Source organism: Talpa europaea, assembly GCF_964194135.1.
Source record: "Talpa europaea genome assembly, chromosome: 9".
In the NCBI taxonomy this organism is placed as follows: Eukaryota; Metazoa; Chordata; class Mammalia; order Eulipotyphla; family Talpidae; genus Talpa; species Talpa europaea.
Window position 1 is genome coordinate 11,099,527 of NC_140076.1, and position 21,105 is coordinate 11,120,631.

Genomic DNA, 21,105 nt, shown 5'->3' on the forward strand with positions numbered 1-21,105 from the left:
GAAAGCCTGTGTGCCTGGAGCTGAACACTTGGCTTTAAGAGTGACTCATACCATAAAGAAAAGTGATTCTTCTTGAAATGATTTTAGAACCAATAAATAAAATACAAATTCTATCTGTACTTGGTGGCAGAAATCAAAAATATACTTAAGGTTTTTTCAACCAATTCTGGAATTCTATTATAAAGTCTCACCTAGATTTCCCATTTCAGTGATTCCCCATCTGCCTTGATGTAGTAATAATAACCTTATTTCACCCCTTGAGGAAAAGCTGGAGACTCTCATTTCATAATTAAAGAAAACAATAGTCCAGTCTTTGACAAAATTAACTATTTTCTATCCCGTCATTACTGAGCAGCCGCCCCATCATTAGCAAAGCACCACAGGGGCCACATGAAGTTTGAGGGCGATGTTTCTCTTTATTTTAGAAATGAGAGTGACTGCACATACAAAAAATACCACTTAAACTCCGGGTGGAAAAACATCATAAAGGTTATTCCCTAGGCCCCACTCCTTGGTTCTCAATGCTGCATCTCCGCTGAGGTAAGGCTGTGCCACTGTCCCACGGCTTAAAAAAATTAAAAAAAAAAAAAAACAAAAAACAAAACAGACGACAACCCACCATGAGGGGACACCTCCGGATCCCACTCAACACGCCCTGTCTCCTGGCGGCAGAGCCCCAGGCCCCAGCGCTCAGTCAGACTTCTCCTTCTCCTTCATGTGCAAGAAGACGATGCTGAAGATGAACAGCCCGGCCATCATGGAGAAGGCGCTGGCGTAGTAGGGGTAGGCTGAGGGGATGAAGCGCTCATACTGCGTGTGCTGGAGGGGCCTCACTGACACCTGCAACGGGACAGCGCTGACGGCCCTGGCCACCGGGCGGGGCACAGGGGTGGGAACAGGTGGCGACCGGTGCTTACCTGGGTGGACGAGTATAAGTGCGTGTAGCCCAGCCGGTTGTAATCCACTTTAAACTGGAAAACCCCGTACACGTCAGGCAGCTTGAACTGCACGCTGTACCTGCCACCTGGGGAGGAGGCGGCACCGGTCACCAGAGGCCCGCTGCTGCCAGCCTCGCTGTGCGCGCCCGGCAAGACTGTCCTGCGCTGAGGACTCGCTCACCTTTCTTCTTCAGGAAGGTCCTCACAAAGGGGTCGATGCGGACGAACTCCAGCTGAATGTCGTCGCCATCAAAGGGGACCCACCTACCATTTGAGAGCTGCTCGATCACGATGCTGTACTCCTGAGGTAAGAGGCCAGTGAGCTGGGGTGGCTGGGGCCTGCAGAGGTGCCACCCTTGGGCCACCTGGAGCCCCCGCTCATGAGTCTGGCAAGGACTCCCAGGAGGCCCATACCCCCTCCCAGGGCCAGGGAGGGTGCCCCTGAGCCAGGTCCCACCCTCTCAGGCACCCTGGCTCTGTAGTCACTGCTCTCCTGCTGTTCTCACTGCTCCTACCTGGCAGATGCACCCTCAAAACCCCATTCAAATGCCGCTTCTCTTGTGAGCCCCCCCCCACAAAAAAACTATGCCTCTTCAAAGGAGGCTTCCAACGAGGACAGCGGTTCTCCGCCAGGCACCTGGCAACCATGACACAGCCTGACTCAGGGCCCTCAGGCCCAACCAACACCTTAGTGTCCAATAAGTGCTTCTGAGCTGAACCAACTTGGCCAAAACTGGGGGCCCTCACACTCCAAGCACTCTTACCACGAGGTCAGTGACAGTGTAGGCGTTGGGTGGGGCCTTCTCGCCCACCCGATGATGGGACACAGGCCCCACGCGGAGGACACCCTCCTCCTTGAACACCCAGCGGGAGAGGGCCACAGCCAGCTCATAGTTGCCCGTCTGGGAATACCTGCGAGGAGAGAGGCGCGGCGAGAGCACCAGAACAACGCTCCATCTGCCCGACAGGCAAGACTAACCACTGGCCACCAGGCAGAATTGCTCATTTCCACCTGGAGGCCGTACATCTAGGTATCTGGTTAAAGGAACACAGAAAAGAAATAATGTGAGGTGGTGGTTTTCTGGGTGTCTTCTGCACGTAAATACCCAATTTTCAAAACGGCTCCAGATAAGTCACTGCTCCCTTGAAAAGCTTGCAGGGCCAACTCCAGCAATACAGCAACCAAATCTCTTAATTTTAAAACACCTACTACTTAGCCTCTGACACTTGCAGTTAAAAAGCTCCTTCCTCCCCACCGCACAGACCCCATCACACAGGCCAGGGCCCCGAGGCCTACCTCTGGGAGCCGGGCGTGGCCTTCTGCACTGCTGAGTTGAAGAAGGCATCGCTGAAGAAGTCCAGGGAGCCGCTGAAGATAACCCGGGCGTTGTTCCTGGCCTGGAGCCCGGCGATGAGGAGGGTGTTCTTTCCCACCGCATGGGGATACTGGGAATGAGATGGGTGTCATCCAAGGAATGCCCGCGTAGAGGGCAGGCAGACAGCTTTCCTCATGCGCCCCGAGAGTATGGTTTTCTGCATGCTCCCTGCGCCAGCCCACCCCCCGGTTCATCAGCGTCACACAACACAGTGCTGTGCAGTTACTGTCCCAAAGTTGGAGGCCTCGGGGTTGCGAAGGCCTCTCACCTGGGTGATAGGTTTATCCGGGAAGAAGGAGTAGGAGGTGGAGGAGCCTGTCAGGATGTCCAAGACCAAAGGATTGTCAGGATCAGCCACCATCCTGCAGAAGAGAAGCATTGCCCGCCGCTGACCCCAAGAACTGAGCCCAAAGGACCTGGGGTCTCCAAAGAGTCTTTTCTTTGCAGGGATGAATCTGGCTCCTTTCTCCTCGCCCCCGAGCATATCCCTTGCCACCGGGGCAAGGGATCAACCCCCAGTCATGCTCGGGTTGATTTCCTGACAAAAGAAAGCGATCCCCTCTTCCCGCAGGTTCTGCTGGCCTCTCCCTGCTCACTCACCCAACACCTCGGAAGAGGATGGGATTCAGGGATGACTTCCCCACGATGGTCGGGGCCTTCAGCAGGTTCTCAGTGTCGGCCACAATGAGCGTGTGCTGCGGTGGGGGGGGGGGGGGAGCAGGCGGGCAGTCAGGAAGAGCACCCTGCAACCAGGGAGCCCCTGCCGACACCCTCCTGGTCCAGGCTGGATGCTGCTTAAGGGCCTCAAACCTGGATGGCAAGAGGCCGCATTACCTGACCAAGGTCTGAGACATCATAGTTGTGGTGGTCAATGACAGCCGTCTTCTCCTCGTCAAACTCAATCCCACACTCACTGCCCAGTTCGCGAAGAGGGTCACCTGCACAGACCCAAGGGGTGCCTGGCTGAGCCCTGTGGGAGGCCCCGGGCCAAGTCGTGTCACTTATCCTGGCACATCTCCCAGTCGCCCCGAGAGCTCCACAGCTCCACTGGGTCAGACTGGGCCCTGTGGGCAGCCGCCTGGTATTCGACCTACAGGGTCAGCATCTCAGCTGACCAAGAACAGCGACCCGACCCTCTTCCCCACGAATACACAGTGACCTTGGTTCTGTGCAAAAACGCCTTTGAAGCACAGCTGCCTCAGGCGAACCTGACCCGGGTGAGCCTGGGCTTACAGGGTTCTTTCTTCTCATCATCACCCCACCTAGAGGCTCGCCCAATATGGTTTTAAAATCTGTTAGTGGGCCTCCCCAGTGGCGCAGCGGTTGAGCGCTGGGCTGCGAAACTGCCCGCAGCCTCTGCAGCGCCGGTTCGATCCCTGGCCGCCGGCGAGGGTCCCACTTGGCGCGCAGACCTCTCCTGCGGCCCGCTGCTCCCCTCAGCAGTGTCTTCTGTCTGTCTGCCTGCTCTGCTCCCCGCTCTGACTCTGGTGAATTCTCTCACCCTCCCGCGCTTCTGACTGTACCCAGTGCTTGCATAAAATAAATAATGTTAAAAATAAAAAAATAAAAATCTGTCAGCACTGGGGAGAAGGCAGCAAGGTTGGCGAGGGATCAGTGCTGTGAAGCGGGGGCCAGGCCCATGCACGGAGCCTGCTCTCACCCTGCATCTAAGCGTCTGTGCAAACGCCCAAGACAGGAACAAATCTGTGATGGGCTCTGCCCTGCCGGCTGCCCACTTGCTTTCCTTCCCTCCAAGAGCCACCAAACCAAACGAAACCATGGAAAAAACACACACACACACACACACAAGGTCCCACTGGCTCCACCCACAGGACAGCAGAGGGACAAGGGCCCTGGGGTCCCCTCCCTGACCAAGTCCTGCCTGGGGAGCACCAGCTGGGCAGCATCCGCGTGTAAAGCTCTTCAAGCTCCCCAGAGAAATGGTGGACGGCACCCGCTGCCGGGTCACACTTACCAATGTCCGAGCTGGCAGCGACCAGGACGCTGCCTCCCCCGTCGATGAAGGTACTGATGGTCTCCACATTGATGTTGCCGCCAAAGTCTGCAAGAAGCACTGGGCTTAGTGATCCCCACGGTTCCTCCTGTGCCCCTCTGACATTTGTGGGTAGAGGTGGGAGTGACTGCAGAGCAACCACCGTCAATCACAGAACAGTGGCCCCTGAGGCCCACAGGGGAGGGGTGTTACCCCATATGCCGGCCACAGGGCAATTTGCTGGGTGCCCAGATGTGAAAAATCAGAGTTGTGAGTGACATAGTCAAACGTTGGCCAGTAGAGTTGTCAAGTTAGTGACCCGGGTGTCATCATTGGAAATGCTGTGTCTACCCACTCATATTTCCGGAAATCACACTCAGTCATCACCTGCAACGTTCATGTCAGTATCTTTGTCACCACTAGAGTTATTGGGGGGGGTCACCAAGTTTTTTCCAGTGCCCCCCAATTTCACTTCCATCTAAGCTGCCTGAGAGGGAGCACTTTTGAATCTGAGGACGTTGCTGTCACCTGAGACTAGCACCCATTTGCCTAACACGAGTAACCCCCTATTCACCCAACATTTAGATTTGTGGTAGCCATAGTGGAATCACTTAGTAGACTGCCTTTTTTTTTAAGGCACATCAATTTCCAACACTTATAATTGTGAGATTATCCCCTTTTCTGGTCAACCCAGTCAGCTCACTGACAGAAGCATTCAGAATAAGCAATGAGTAGGACCGCTGTAAGCTCAGGAGTTTTTCCCAAAGTGTACCCCAACATTCAACATAAAAATGGAGGGAGTGCTCGCAAATTCACCTAGTCTTTAAATGGAAGGGGAAAAGCCAAGGCAGCATTCTCGCACCTTGAGATGGCTGGGAGCAGAAGCCTTTACCCTAAACCCCACCCCCAGCCCACACCCCACTCAGACACACTGCCAGCAGATACACGCTTCTCCTTGGGAGTGCCCGGGAGGCTTTCCTGGGGCAGCATTTTCCAAAGTGTTGGACCCAATCCACAAAGGGCCAAAATAAAAAAAAGGTGACAAGTGATGTGGGCCACAGAGGTTGCAGAAAGTTAATCCTCTTCTAATGCTGCTTCAGGCTCTCCTCATCAGCAAAGGTCACAGTTTGATGCCAGACTTTACCACTTATCTCACAACAGCTAATCAAGTCAGGTAAGAGGAAGCCTCCCCCTCAATAGGCGCCAGGTCGGTATAACCCCAGCATAGTCACAGCTGCTGCGAGCACGTGATGACGCAGCTCTCCATTTCCAGTAGTGGTTCTGGCCTCATTTATTGGCCCCTTTTTAAGATGTTTGTTTTTTTCTAGTTGAATCCATTTAAAGGAAAGTATTATGCAATTATTAGCACAGGTGGTCGGAGAAGGGATCCAGAGTGGCCTAGGTGTGTGAGATGGCTTTACGCTCATACCCAACACGCAGGGCAAAGGAATGGGTCAGGCTTTACGCCATCAGCCTCTGTGGCTATCACCTGCAGCCTTGAATGCAGAGGCATTTGGGAGCGCGGACACGTGGAGTATGGTGTGGGCCTGCATAAGTGGGCACACCTGAGCGCTGAGGCTATAAGGGCGGCGTCATTCAGAGACGAGAGAACGAGTGACCCCAGACAGGCAGGATCACAAGACAATGCAAGAGCAAGCCGAAAGAGTACAGAATCACGGGGGAGGCCTGCCAGCCTTGCCATCCTGTAGCCTTGCCCCACAACAACTGGCGTAGAAAAAGCATTAAAGCCTGAAAAAGCCACTGAGGGCTCTAGGACTCTCCTTTATGCCTCATGCCCAAATCAATACAGAACTGCCCTGTGCTTGCTGGCACAACACAACAGCCCATTTCAACCTTTGCCCAATCCGTCTTACCCCACACCTCCTTCCATGTCCCAAACCGACACTTGAGTGCAACCTGGGTGGGCCCTCCACTCCACCATGCACATCCCGACACAGGGTTTGGTAACTCATTCTAAATGCTCATTTTTATTTCTTCAAAAACAAATGGAAATATCTCAAAGGCAAGTTCTCAGTCGCCGTTCAGTCCCTATTTCAGAGTTCCAAACACAATCTTCATGAAGACTGGCTCACCCAATTTTCATGAACTACAGAAAATTAAGTAGCTGCCAACAAAGCAAAAAAACTTCCAAAGCTTCATCAATCAAAGACAGAGATGGCAGCCTGTTCTTAACCCAGACGGACAACTTACATGTTCTGAGAAAAAGACAAAACTGAAACTACTAACAAGGAGAATAACTAGGAAGCTCCCCCAAAAAAGCACAACGAAAGAAAAACTGTCAAAGGAACCAGGGATATTTAGTCTGGAGAAAAAACAACTGAATAGGTCATGAGATTGTGAAGACTATGCCTATGTAAATTAAGCATCAGACTTATTCTCTAAAACCCTGAGAAATATAAATACCTCCTTCCCTCTCCCACCCCCAAATAAACAAAACTGGGAATTTAATTAGGAACTTCTAACAAGAGTCCAGCGATGGAATGGACTGTCTCATAAGGTAGCAAGTTCTCTGTCACAGAAATACTTAAGTAACAAAACTGGATAGTCTAAGCAAGGTATTCATTCTGTTCAACAACTAGTTCCCTACTAAGCCCTAGACATACTCGTCCAGACTCAAATAGGATGTCACAACGCCTCTTTACAGCAAACCACATTAACATTATACCATTTTCTCTTTCCACACCGCACACAGGCAAACCCAATTAAGGGTAACCTCCATCTTTTCCACCAGTTCCTTTACAGAGAAACTCCCTTCGCAAAGGTAGCAACACCGATCCCACAATCATCAGCTGTGCCCTGCTGGGCCCAGGTTAGGCGTTATCATTCCCCTCTTCTCTGGCATAGCAGCGACCAGAGCTGGTGACCCATCCCATGATCCAGAATATGCCCAAGATTCAGAAGGCGGCAACCAATCAATCCTGGGCCTCGAATCCCGATTCTGGAGACGCGCAGCCCTTACCTTCAACCGAAGGGGAGAAGATGATGAGATTGTCATAGAGGAACTCCCCGTACTTAATGAGGGACAGGCTGGGGTCATCCGCCGTCTTGAAAGTGAGTTCAAAGCCCCGATCTGCACAAGAAGAAAGCAGGAAGCTGAAGCAGACGGCATGCAAAGGGGCATCACCCCTTCACAGAGCACGACCGCCTCCCCCGGGCTACAGGCTAGACGCGGGCGGCCCGCCAGTGGAGAACGAGTAGGAGGGCGCGCGGGCAGCGCACCTGGGCCAGCCCAGATTCTCAGCCCGCCGCCCCCTGGGGCCCCGCTCTCACCCTTCAGGCTTCGGAAGAAAAGCGAATGCGTCTCCCGCAAGTTGAGGTTGTCCAGTAGCACTAAGGTGCGGGGGCCGCTGGCGCAGGCCCCACCAAGCAAGGACAGCAGCAGCCACAACAGGGACCAAGCGCGGGCTGCAGCACAGGGCTCCATCTTCCTCCTCCAGCCAGAGAACCCGGGCACCTGGGCGCCGGAAGCGGCCCCTGCGGCCGTCCAATCGCGGCTCGCGGTGGTGAAGTATCACCCGGAAGTGATCCGCGTTCGCCGGGGTCAGGAGTCCGGGGACGCAGCTTGGGCGGTAAGGAACGGGGAGCACTGCCGGAAGTGACCGGACTGGAGGCGGGGCCTCTGAGCGCTATTGGCGGAAGAAGCGAGAGGCTCCGCCTCCCCAGAGGAAAAGGCTCAATCCCAGAGGGACAGCTCTGCAGCCAGGGCCAATCAACAAGACCGAGAGCCCTTTGGCCCCGCCCATAGCCTGGATTCCCGCCTCCTTATCGGCTACGCCGTGACGTTGACCTTCGGGGTTCGGGCTCTGTGGCCGCCTGGGTTCTCTTAGTGTGTGGAGGCCGGGCCCCGCCGCTCCGGGGAGAGGAGATCGGGAAATAGGGTCCTCCAGAGTGTCCGGCCGTTCGCGGGCCCACGGGCCACGGCGCGGGCATCTCCTGCCGGCCGGCGGCCTGGCGGCCACTGGGAAGCCCCACCTGGGTTCGCGTCCCGGCGCCGCCCCTCACTAGCCCGTTTTCGGGGCGTTTCACTTCCCCGCAGGCCGCGTTGCAGGCGGGAGAGAGGAGCGGCGGCGAGGCCCGGCTCTCCGGCTGCCGGGCGCTTGGGGCAGCCTGGGCCGCGGGAGGACCCGCGCGGGTTGAGAGCGCGGTGCGCGTCGGGCCCCACCCTCCGCCCGGCGATGAGGCTCCAGGGGCCGCGCGGCCACCTCGGACCTGCCTGAGGCCACCACGGGTTTCAGTAACTCACTACTCGCCGCCCCGAGACTTCAGCCGTTCCCCGGGCCCCAGCCACGGTCCTGGGGCTGGCGGTGGAGAGCGACGGTAGCAGATCTTGGGTGACCTTTCACTCTTGCCCACCAAGTCAAGTGTGAGGCGAGATTCAAACCTCCCTCCGGCTTCTCCTTCATGGCCTCAGTCTGCATCCCCTCTGGCTTCAACCCCAGGTTAAGCCTGTCATCCCCGTTCCCTGCAGGGCAGCCCAGCCCTCCCGCCCTTCTGCACACACTTTCAGGGCACCGCAAACTCAGACCTGATGGTGCAACCGGATGCTCAGGAGTCTGCCAAGCTCGGGAACAACGAAAGGCCTATACTCATCTCGGCCTCCTCCACCACCTCTCCCTCCCACCACCTCTCCCTCCCTGCCCAGGGCTTCCTCGGGACAAGTGAAAGGCCCTCCAACCTTCAACACCCTGAACTTCCCCACCCCCTGCCTTTTGCTCATGCAGCTCCCACTGCCAGGTGCCACTGCCCCGCATTCCCATCCTAAGTCTCCTGGTGTCTCTCCATGGTATCCACGCCCAGTGGTGCTCCCTTCACACAGGCACTTGGCCCCCCATAGAGCTGATCTTGCACCCTCTCTGGGACTGCCTCTAGTTAGATCTGTCATTACCTAAGCACCCTCCGCCCCAGCTGCTCCAGAGCATGAGCTATGTGGCTTGTGGGACCCACCACGTAGGGATTACAGAACACAGAGGAGGAGGAGTAAAGGGGCTAACACAGCACCTGCTCCACCAGGTACTTTACAGACCATCTCATGTATAACCTTCGCAAGACTCCCGTGGGGAGGGTGTTATCTGCATTTCAGGGATGAAAATGAAAGGAGGCTTAAGAGAGCACCCAAGGCCACGTCTTCTCCCTCAAACTATGGGCCCCTTCCACAGGGCAGGCTTGGGACACAATAGGCAGAGAGGGGTGTGTCCTAGATACCTGGGGTGGCCCAGATTCATTCTCACGATGTCAGACGCCCCTCTCCAGCGCAGCCTCTGAGAACCTGCACCTTCTCTGGGCCTCAGCAACACATGGCCTCTTTTCCAGAGCAAGGACTTTGCCTTCCTGTATCACAGATCCTTTGCGAATCTAATGACAGTTCAAATGCTCTCCCCAGAAAAATGCTCTTGTACTCACAGTGTCAGAAACCCTGGACCTGCTTGTTCTAAAAGTACCAGGCAGTAAGGACCCCACTCCAGAAAGCCCCTTGAAGGCCAGCCAGCGGGGTGTGGTCAGAAGACCAGGGAGGGGGCACTGGTTGGTAAAAGGCAGTTTATTGGAGCAGCTTAATGTGTGGCCTCTGGGCCGCAGGCCAGTCAGGAGTGGGCAGCCCAGGACAGCCGTTCCAGGACTCCTCTGCCCTGCCCGCAGGGCTTCGCCCAGGAAGTGGGCCAAGTGGATGGACAGAGGCACAATTTCGATCACCAGCACACTGAGCTTGAACCACGTGGACGCTGCTGCCCACTCCGTCAGGGCTGCTGGTGAAGGCCTGGTGGCAGAGCTGAGGCCCTGAGCCCCCCGGGGTGCAGAACACCAGTGAGCACTGAGGGCGGGTTCTGTGGCAGGTGAGCAGAGAGAAACACTGACGCGGTGTGGAAAGCTGGCGCAGGACAGTCCAGCCTCAGGTGGCCCTGGGCTGAGGTGGGCTCTCTGGGGAACAGGGAAGGGAATATGTCTTTCCAGGGTAAGGCTGCCTTGGGCCCCCAGTCACTGTGGGGGCAGATGCAGGGAGCCTGGCTGGGGCTGCCCTGGGGGAGCTCCCGAAGCCCAGGCAGGGCAGCAGCCGGCAGTTGTGTTCACAGGGGCTCACTGCCAAAGCTGATCTTGCTTTTCTTACGCTTGGCCTTGGCAAAGGGGATGTCGAGGGACTCGAGGCGGAAGGGCCGGGGCTGTGGCATCTCGGGGGCCGGGGCGGGTGGGATGGCAGAGGTGTTGCCGAGCGGGGAGCTGAAGCCGGGCGGCGAGCTGTGATGTGCTGTGGAGAAGAGGAGGCACTGGTGAGCGGGTGTGGAGTCAGCGACTCTGCCCACCCCCACCCAGCCTGGGCCTGGGCCTACAGCCGGGACCCCCAGCTCTGAAAAGCTGATCAAGCGCCCCATCTGCAGCCAAAGGGCCTGGGATGGGAGTTTGGAGTTTTCAAGCCCCAGACTGAGGCGGCCAGGGGTCTCAGGCCACACACGCCCGGGTGAAAAGCCCAGCTCCGCCTCCTTGGGCAGCCACTTCCACGCCTCAGTCTCCTCATCTGCCTCCGGGGCACAATAGCCGGTGACTAGCGGGTGTTTCTTTCCTGCCTCTTTCCCTCAGGTCTGCCCTTTGCCTCTTAAATAACCTCAACAGAAAACAGAAACTTGCTTTTCATCGCTGCTGTTTTATTGGGAGCGCTGTGATCTTTGATTTTAGTTTTAAAAGCAGAAGGATGACTGAGTTTTGATCCTTGCTTTCAAAAGCGGGTGTTAACGTTTGTGGCTCTGTTCGCCCCCCCTCGCCCCCCAGGCTCACTTGGAGAGCGCCCCAATACCAGCCTCTGAGGGTGCTGGGGAGCAGCGGTGCAGGGCCCCAGGCTGTACTGAGCACCCACCGCCCGTCAGGGGGAACATGACTCAAGCCTTTCCGCAGCAGCCAAGGGGCGGCGGGGTGGGGAAGCCGTGGGCCGCACACCTGTATGTGCCCGGCCCTGGCGGCGCCCCCCGCCCCCCACCAAACCCCGAGAAGCAGGCGTCACCACCCTCCTCGCTGAGTAGCTGATGAAACTGAGGCTTAGACCGGGGCAAGGGTGTTTGAACTCGGCCTACATGATCCAGATCCACCCCGCCGTGCCTCTCCCGGCTGACAGGGGCCAGGAGGGCTCTCTGAGGGGCTGGAGGCCTGGAGGAGGGCAGGGCACTCACTGAGGCTCTTCATGGGATCTGAGCTGAGGATCTGGCTGGCCCGCTTGGACCGGAAGTAGTTGCTCGCGATATTTTCACTGTCGCTCCGGCTGAGCATCAGCTTATAGCGGTCTTCCTCCTGCTGAGATTCGAAATCCTTACGGGGCAAGGCTCCTCCTTTGTGTAACTCTTACCCGTGCCCTTAACCTGGGAACCTGCTGGGAGGGGGGCTGCCCTGAGCCCACCGCCCAGTTGGATGTACCCTATTGTACCCGCCCTGACGCCTGGGGTGGCGTTGAGGCAGCGAGGGGCCACCCAAGTTACTCAGAAAGGACCCAGGCTCGGCCCCTGCACTCATCCTTAGGTGGGATGAGAGTGGAAGTCGAGTTCTCTAGAGTCACTGGACTTTGACTAACAGGCCCGCAGGCTGCACTCCTTACTCGAGCTCGCAGGGGACTCACCAGGCCTGGCTCGCCGCTGTCCACTGCAGAGGTTTTGCGGGCTGGTTTGCTCTGAGGCCCTGTGGAAACTGCTATGAGAAAACAAGAGCTGCAGTCACTGCTGCCTGGCATGCGGGCCAGAGGCCGCTCCCCAGAACGGGGGGTCTGGCATGGCCCAGAGCTAGGAAGGGACACGTTCCAGCCCAAGGGATGACTCTGGAAAATAAGCTGGAGGACTCAGATGCCAAAGAAGCCATTTCCCTGCTTGCGGACTAGAGAGCAGGTGGCTGGGAGCAGGAGGCAGGAGGCTGCTGCCCAGAGTTTGTGGGCACTGCAGCAGCTGGCGTGTCAGTGGCTGGCCAGAAACCCCAGAGATGTAAGACCCAGAGGAGCACATATGAATGGGGAGGACTGATGGGGAGCACAGTGGAGTGAGAGCACGAGGCTGCGTGAGGGGCAGAACCGCCCCTGAGCAGAGGAGAAGCCGCTGCAAGCCTGGCGTGCTCTCAGACTCCACAGAGGTGGAGCGACCTTCGACCTTACCAGCCCTTCTTTGTGAGGATCAGGGGACCGGGGCCCAGAGGAGGACAGTGACCTTCGGGAGGAGCTCAGTGACACACAGAAGTTGACCCAGGCCTGAAAGTCTGAGCAGCGGTTTCTATCCCTGGCCTACAACCACGGCCATACTGTGACTTTGGAGAAATCACACTTTCTGAGATGACGTTTCTTCAGATGGAAAACAGATGGAATCATCTTCGTCTGTCACTGGGTTGTTGTAGGATGAGTTGTAATTATACATTGTAATTACTCAGTGACAATCGTGATAGTGATAGCAAGCACCTACTAGGTGCCAGGTATGGCTACAGGCTGTAATACAGTAACACATTTTAAGTCACCCAGTGATCTTTAAGGAGGGCGCTGTTACTAATCTCCATTTCACAGATGAGGACACTGAGGCCCTGAGTCCCACAGGGAGTGGTGGAGCCAGAATCCCAACCCACATCTGTCTGGCTCCAGAATATACCATTTTCTCAGGCCCCCAATGTTTTGGGAAGCCAGGTCATGTGTCTGCTGCCCCCACAGCCAGCAGGGAGAGGCCCATGTCTCCCTGTCCGTCTACAGGGTGGCAGACTGTGGAGGGGGGCGGGGAGAGTTGAGGGCACAGCCAAGCTCCTGACCTACTGGGAGGCTGGTTTTTATGATGATGGGCTCAGGAATCTTCCAGAAGCCATTATCTTCATCCCAGCAGGATTCCCGCCTTATCTTCTCCAGGTTGCTATAGTTACAGTCCCTGCGAATCAGGGGCTGCACCTGCTCCAGGAGCTGCTGGAAGAGCAGAGAATCCCGTTCCTGCCGGCGAATGGTGGCCAGGTAGTCGATCTTCTCCAGCTCAAATTCCGACTGCAGGTCTTTGATCTCCACCTCTGCTGCCCGCAGCTAGAGCAAAGGAATGACAAGCAGTGAGCAGGAAAGACACCAAGTCATTTCACCATCCATTCGACCTGCCCGGCCACTGCCTGGCCCCCCAGCCACTCCTCTGTTTGTTGACTGAGCCGTCCGTCCAGCTCCTCTCCGGCTGCCCAGCCACCTCCCGTGTATGCATTCTCCTTTCCTGCCACCCCCATCCCTCCATCCGTCCACCCCTCCATCACTCTTCCACCTCTCTGCCCAGCATTTAAATTAGTATCTACTGCGTCTGCAACCCCACAGAAAGCAGGGACTCGTTCACTGATTCTAGTAGGTTTTCTAGTGGATTCCTTGGAATTTTCTATATATATAAAGACCACGTCATCTGTAAATAGAGAAAATTTTACCTCTTTCTTCCTGATTCAGATCACACTCTTGCCTAACTGCCCTTTTCAGAACCTCCAGACCAGAACTCAGCAGAAGCAGTGAGAGCAGATATCCTTTGCTCGTGTCTAACCTTAGGGGGACATTGTCCAGCCTTTGACCACTAAGTACAGTGTTAGCTGTCAGTCGCTTATAGATGCCCTTATAGTCCTTGTTCGGTGAATGTTTTTATCACAAGTTTCGAATTTTCCAAATGTTCTTATGCATCAATTGAGATGATTGTGTGATTGTTTTTGTCCTTTCTATTGATATGATACCTTGATTAGGGGATGTTAAAGCAATCATGCATTCCTGGGATAAATCCTACTTCAGCATGGTGTAGCAACCCTTTTGTATGTTGCTGCACTTGGTTTGCTAATATTGGATAGAACATTTTGGGTCTGGGGCCTCCCTGGTGGCGCAGGGGGTTAAGACGCAACCTATGAAGCTCATCGCAGCCTCTACAGCACAAGTTTGATCCCCAGCCAGGGAGGTGACCCACATGGCGCGGTAGACCTCTCCTATCTCGCCCGCTGCTCCCCTCAGCAGTATATTTCAGTCGATCTACCTGTTCTGTTCCCCACTCTGTCTCTGGTGAATTCTCTCACCCCCCAAAACTCTGGCCTGTACCCCAGTTCTTGTATGTATAAATAAACCTTTTTTAAAAAAAAAAAAAAAAGAATATTTTGGGTCTGTATGTAAAAGGATCATTAGTCTATAGCTTTATTGTTTTGTCTTTGTCTAATTTACATAGTAGGGTGATACTGGCCTCATGGAATGAGTTAAGAAATCCTCTCTTCTAGTTCATGATGACTTTTTAAAATACTTTAACCACTAGCCTTCATTTTACAAGTAAAATACAATTAGAAGATATAACAGAGGGTCTCCCCAGTGGCGCAGCAATTGAGCGCTGGGTTGCGAAGCTACCCGCAGCCTCTGCAGTGCTAGTTAGATCCCCGGCCGCGGGGAGAGGGTCCCACATGGCGCGCAGACCTCTCCTGCAGCGCCCACTGCTCCCCTCAGCAGTGTACTGCGTCAGTCTGCCTGTTCTGCTCCCCACTCTGGCTCTGGTGAATTCTCTCACCATCCCGCACTTCTGACTGTACCTAGTGCTTGTATAAATAATTAAATACATAAATATTTTTTAAAAATGAGTAGAAAATCCAGAAATACATCTAAATGCCTTTGGAAATTCAGTAGTCAATAAAAGCAGCATTGAATGCAGTGGAGGATAAAAGGCCAAGGCTGAACTGGCCCTTTAGCAGGATACATTCTTAGTGGATCCAAGATTAAAATGTAAAAGAAAATGAAGCCAGGCAAATTCTAGAAGAAAACACACATGAATTGACTGGCCCAAACTCAGAATCATATGCAGTAATTAAAATTTTGATCTATTTGACAAAATAATTTTTAAATGTTATACAACACAAACATCACAGAGCAAAGTAAAAAAAAAAAATGAAAATGGAAAAAATATTAATCACAGACCTGAAGTGAATATTCCTAATGTAAATTATAATACTCCTGATATTGAGGACTTCTGTGAGCAGAGGAGACAAAGTGCCCTTTTCAGAACCTCTGGTAGAGGAACAGGTGAAAAAGGTGAACATGAGTTGGAGGGGAAAAAACTACAAATGTGCTAAAATGTGAAAAAGTGCTCAACTTTGCTCACAGTAAGAAAAATGCACATTAAAACTACCACGAGAGGGGCCTCCCTGGTGGCTCAGGAGTTAAAGTCTCAGTGCAATGGCCAGCCATTGCCACATGAGTTCGAGCCCCTGCCAGGGAGCTACCCACATGGTGCAGCAGACCTCTCCTGTCTTGCCCGCTGCTCCCCTTAGCTTTGTATTTCAGTCAGTCTGCCTGTTCTGTTCCCCACTCTGTCTCTGGTGAATCCTCTCATCCCCTGCATCTCTGGCCTATACCCCATTTCTTCTGTGCATAAATAAATAAATCTTTCTTAAAAAATGACAGTGGAGGGCCTCCCCCGTGGCGCAGCGGTTGAGCGCTGGGTTGCAAGCTGCCCGCAGCCTCTGCAGCGCCAGTTCGATCCCCGGCTGCTCCCCGGCCACCGGAGGAGGGTCCCACATGGCGCGCAGACCTCTCCTGCCGCCCGCTGCTCCCCTCAGCAGTGTACTTCAGTCCTTCTGCCTGCTCTGCTCCCCGCTCTGGCTCTGGTGAATTCTCTCACCCTCCCGCGCTTCTGATTGTACCCAGTGCTTGTATAAATAAATAAAAACAAATAAATCTAAAAAAAAAAAAATGACAGTGGAAAAGCCCAGTTGTAGCAGAGTTTTTAAAAGTACCTGGCAAAGCATTTACCATTTCCTAAATTTGCACTCTTTGCAGATTTCTGCGTATATACTGAGATTCCAGAATAGTTTTGCAAATTGTACAGAAACCAAAAAGGGTAGAAGCCTTAAATAAAGAAATTTCATTGACTTAAAAAAAAATTAAGACTAAGGTAAAGCTGCATTTCTCCATATGAACGGAAGAGGGTGCTATTGACTGGGGAGCAACCCGAACCTTCACCTCTGCAGTCATCTGTTACCGGAAGTGCAGAGAAACAAGACATTTGCAGATTAAACAGAAAGGGGCAGATGCATCCAATCAAAGCTACTATCAGAAAGAGAAATGAAATTCACAGCATTTCAGCAGAACCTCCAAAGCACACAGAACCGAGCAGATGGAAAATGTAACCCAACAGCTCAACATGAATAAAATTTCCTGACGCATCTGCACAGATACGAGTTTCAAATCAGAAATCAATACAACTTAAAAGTGGACAAAAAGGAGGACGTGCAAAATGGGACACTACGCAAACCCAGGAAAGAGATTTTTAAAAACTTAGATATGCGGACCACACGATAAGGTAGCGCAGGAGAACAAACCCAACGGAACAGGAAACAAGGGGTATATTAAGAAAAAGGCACAAAAATGGTCAAGAAAATGTAAAAAGATGTGAGGCTTAACTAAGAGAAAGGCAGCACTTTATGCTTCGGCGGAATCCTTTGGTTGCCAGTGTTGGGTGGGACCAGAATGAGGGGCATGGGGGGGGCATTTTGACTGTGCCAGGTCCCTGCAGGGGACGCTCACCTCCCTTGCCCTCATGGTCTGTGCTCAGTTCCTGGAACCAGGAACCCCTTGCAAGCCCCCTGGGGCCTGGAATGCTCTTCATATTTCAGGTCCCACCTCGGAAGTCACTACCTCCCTGACAACCTCCCTGACCCCCATCTCAGTGGCCCGAGAAACTCCTGGGGTTCTGCTGATGTGCAGTTTCTGGATCTGAGTGCTGGTTTCATGGGTGCATTCGCTTCGTGGAAGCGAATTAGGGTGTGCGTGATCTGTGCAATACTTCAATAAGGATGAAAACACAGGGCCTCCCCGGTGGCACAGCGATTGAGCGCTGGGTTGCGAGGCTGCCTGCAGCCTCTGCAGCGCCAGTTCGATCCCCGACCACCGGCGAGGGTCCCACAAAAAAAAAAAAAAAGGATGAAAACACAGTGACCTCCCACACCCCACACACACCCCCCACCCTGTGTCTCTTCCTAGTGTTATCACCCCAAGACTCTTCTTGCTTGTTTGTCTGTTGTGTGATTTCCGACACACACACTCCCCCTGGAACCCACACTCCCCCAGAGCCGAGATGCGGGGCGCCGCACACAGCGGGCGCGTGTGAGTGTCAGGGTCAAGAACAGAAGAAGGCCTGCCGGGGGCCACCTGGGCGAGGGTCCAGGAGCAGAGTCGGGGGCTCACCTTCCTCTGCATCTTCTCCAGCAGCTTGCTCTTGGCCCTCACTTCCTCCTGGATGGAGTCGTAGACGTTGAGGAGCACCCAGTCCCCGCTGTCCTCGTCCGAGTTCTGCAGGGCGGCCACCAGCTGCTTCTTGCGCTCGTCCGCGTACCGCTTCCGCCGCTTGTGCTTCTCCTTCAGGTCCTTGTTCTTGGCCTGCTCCCCGCCGACCACCTGCTGCTCCAGCAGCTGCAAACTGCCAGCGCAGAGGAGGAAGCAAGCGTGACGGGGTCCACCGGCCCCTGCACCTCTGTCCCGCACGACGTCACCACCTCCTCCCCGCACGCCCAGCTCCCGGGGCGGACACGGAGGCTCAGGGGATGTTCCTGCACTAGGACACCTATGCCTTTTTTCAAAAAGAACCACACGGCGTGAGTCGAGCGCCACACGCTCAGGGCCCGCCGTCTGGGCGCGACGCTGAAGGAACGTGTATCTCCACATGCTGACACACGTTTCCAGGTTTGCCCTTTCAAGGACAGCTTTTAACCAAGTACAGAGCAAGGCTTCTGCGGACTCCTCGCTGCCCATGAAGCACCGCAGAAGTGTCCCGACGCTGGCACTTTCCAAAGCCACGATGCCAGGGACCTGTCACTACAGGCGTCAGGAGGATTCCTGGGCGGGGCAGGAGGTCGGAGAGTCTGCAAGCCCCGCAGGGGGCTCAGGCGCAGGGGAACCCGGTGCAAGTTCTTCTAGGGTCCCCATCTGGAAGAAGCCCGGGCCCCAGGGGGCACAGAGGGCCGCGCTCTCTCATCTCCCTCCGCAGCCCGCAGCCCCGAAGCCTCCAGCTGACTCTCGCTGCCCGAGCTTCCAACACCAGGCGGTGCCCTCTCTGCGTCTTTGGGCCGCCCTGGCTGTGCCGCCACCTCCCTGCCACCAAGGCGGCGCCACGCAGGTCGTATCCTGGCGGCCCCTCTCCTGTGGCCCTTCCCTGATGCACTCCCGACCACAACATGAAAGCTGCCGTGGCTCGTGCCCCGGGTCTCTGCGGGCGGGAGGCCAGCTGCCGCCTCTGCGGGCACCATCCCCTCGGACCTTCCCAAGCATCTCAACAGGAACCGCCACCGCGGCCCGTTCTGTCGACGAGATGTTGAGGCGCAGAGAGGAGGAGGGAGGGAGTGGCGGCGGCGCGGGCCCAGCCTGACTGGCCTCTCACGGCTGCCTAGACCCTGGCCCTCTGGGCCTTGAGCACCTCCCGCCTCTCGCCTCCAGGAGCCCCTCTCAGGCCAAGACGACAAATCACCCCCTCCCTGCCTGCGGGTGCCCCGCGTGTGGCAGTTGCTTAGCTGACGTCTGTGCTTGGACGGTGGGCAGGGAGGAGGCCGCTCGCCCACCCCCCACCTCCCTCCACCCCCCCCCCAGGGGACCAGGCCGCCTCTGCCCCGGCAGGAGGGAGAGCTGGGGAGGGCTTCATGGGAGGCCGAGAATCTACGGGCACCCAGAGCCCAGGCCTGGCGCCTTCCCGCCCCGCCCGGGGTCCCCGGCCCCAGCTCCAGCGCTCACCGGGCAAGCACCTGCTGCTGGTCCACGACGGGCAGCCGCTCCTCAGCCAGCGCGGCCACCGCCACGCCCGCGCCGTCCCTCCTCGCCGTCGCCGTGGCCAGCGGGGGCTGAGGCTGAGCCTCCGGGGCCGCCTGGACGTCCACCTCCAGCCCCGCGCCAGGCTCGGCGGCCAGCAGCACCTCCTCGCTCGCGTCCGCTCCCAGATCAGCCTCCTGAGCACGGAGAAACCAGAGGGGTCTGGCCCCTCCGAGGCTGGCGCGGATCACCCCCAGCTCGGAGACACCCGCTTGCACAGAAGCGCACCCGGTCGGGTTGGTAGTGCTGCCAGGTCCGCCAGCAGCACCTCTCGGCCCCCGCCAACCCCGCCAGCCCCGCCCGGGCCCCGGAGCAGCCGCGCAGCCTTTGGAAACTCTGAACTGGTCACAGCCCCTTCCTGATTGGACCCCGTCATGGATTCCCACGGCACTTGCAGGGAAACCCAGTTTCTTCTGTGGCCGCCTCCCCTCCCACACCCCCCCAGCTTCCTGCCTCCCTGCACCCCCAGCCCCCCATCCCGCCTGCAGCTACTCTGGCTTTAGCTGCGGGTGCTGAGAAAGTTGAGGTCTTTCCAGCCGCAGGGCCTGGCCTGCTGTCCCTCTACTCCATCTCCTCCCCGCCCCCGGCTCTGCTCGGGCGCCCTCTCAATGTCCCCCGGCAGCCAGGGCCCCCCTGCCACCTGCATCGGCTCCTACCCAGGGCGGGGGGCCGGGGGCCGGCAGCTGGCTCTCCTGCTCCGCGGGCGGGGGCTGAGCCGGGGCCTTCCTCTCACTCCCGCCGTCCTGCTGCGCGTCCTTAAGCAGAAGAGAAGAGTGTGGGGTCCCCGAGCAGCACTGTTCAAATGCCCCCCGCCCGCATGGGGGTGCCCCAACAGTGCCTGGCGCCTGGCTCTGCCCTGCGGCCCTGTCCCCCCCACGCACTGGCCCCTGCGCTTTAGGCTAAGGAAGGCTTGGAAACCACTGGCCGGCGTGCAGGCCTCGGCGGGCCCACAGGCCTCGGCGGGCCCACTTTCGGGAGGGGAAGCCGTGAGCGGGAAGAGCAGGGCCCTGGGTCTCCCCCCTGCCACGCCACCAGCCCCACGCACAGTCCTGGGCAGGTCGGCGGCCGCCTCAGCGCCGAGGGTGCCGGGCTCGGGCGGATCTGTCGGGGAGGCGTGCTTGTGGAAAAAGTGGGGGGAGAGGGACATGGGGGGCCAGAGTCATCCTCTGCTCCCACTCAGCATCCAGGCTGCCCCCACCCGCACCCCCACCTCCTGCCTGTTGCTGGGAGAGGAGGTGTGGGAAGGGGCGAAGAACAGGGAAGAGGGAGAAGATGGGAGAGAGAAAATGGGGGAGAGAGGAGCTAATGCTGTGAGCTGGGGGTAACCTGCATGCCAGCACCCCCATTCCACGGATGAGGAAGCCGAGATCTAGACATGATTGTGCAAAGTCACACAAGTAAGAAAGTGACAGAGTTGGGATGTTTGTGTGTGTGTGTGTGTGTGAGAGAGAGAGAGAGAGTGAGAGAATAAACACAAGGAGGGAAAAAATTAAACAAAAAATGAGGGCTGTTGGGGCCTCCCTGGTGGCGCAGGGGTTAAGACGCAGCCTATGAAGCTGTCTGCAGCCTCTGCAGCACGAGGTCAATCCCTGGCCAGGGAGCTACCCACATGGCGCAGCAGACCTCTCCTGTCTCGCCCGCTGCTCCCCTCAGCAGTGTATTTTGTCAGTCTGCCTGTTCTGTTCCCCACTCTGTGTCTGGTGAATCCTCTCACCCCCCACACCTCTGGCCTGTACCCCAGCTCTTGTATGCATAAATAAATCCTTAAAAAAAAAGAACAGAGGGTTGGGAAGAGCGGCCAGATGAAGGGACAGGAGGTGGAAGAGCAGCAGCACAGGGGCCCTGTGGCTCCTGAAAGAAGCTGGGTTTCTGCAGAACCCACCTCACCCCTCGCCGCTGCTCAACTTGAAGCTTATATAACTATGGCAACTGAGCAAACTCCCCTTGTAGGTGTCCCTCAGGCGGCAGAACAGGTGCCCATCTGGCACAGCGTGCATCTCCATGCCAACC

The 21,105-nt window shown here is 56.2% G+C and overlaps 2 protein-coding genes across 2 annotated transcripts in view; both read right to left on the reverse strand.

The window, feature by feature from the left end:
- Positions 1–457: 457 nt before the first annotated feature.
- DDOST (dolichyl-diphosphooligosaccharide--protein glycosyltransferase non-catalytic subunit) lies at positions 458–7,752 on the reverse strand (the record flags this gene model as incomplete). Its single annotated transcript, XM_084243562.1, has 11 exons — positions 458–840; positions 918–1,024; positions 1,120–1,240; positions 1,703–1,850; positions 2,236–2,384; positions 2,583–2,676; positions 2,915–3,009; positions 3,149–3,252; positions 4,290–4,376; positions 7,288–7,398; positions 7,599–7,752. The coding sequence occupies 11 exons, from the start codon at positions 7,750–7,752 to the stop codon at positions 691–693; spliced, it is 1,320 nt and encodes a 439-aa protein (XP_084099688.1). The 3' UTR covers positions 458–690.
- A 2,635-nt stretch (positions 7,753–10,387) lies between these two features.
- Positions 10,388–21,105, reverse strand: part of KIF17 (kinesin family member 17) — a gene marked incomplete at both ends in the record, with an annotated part of 28,682 nt that continues 17,964 nt past the window's right edge. The window contains 6 exons of the mRNA XM_084242589.1: positions 10,388–10,566; positions 11,480–11,600; positions 11,920–11,990; positions 13,077–13,335; positions 17,485–17,716; positions 19,021–19,232. Of these exons, the coding sequence (XP_084098715.1) occupies positions 10,388–10,566; positions 11,480–11,600; positions 11,920–11,990; positions 13,077–13,335; positions 17,485–17,716; positions 19,021–19,232 (1,074 nt within the window). The remainder of the gene's footprint in view (positions 10,567–11,479; positions 11,601–11,919; positions 11,991–13,076; positions 13,336–17,484; positions 17,717–19,020; positions 19,233–21,105) is intronic.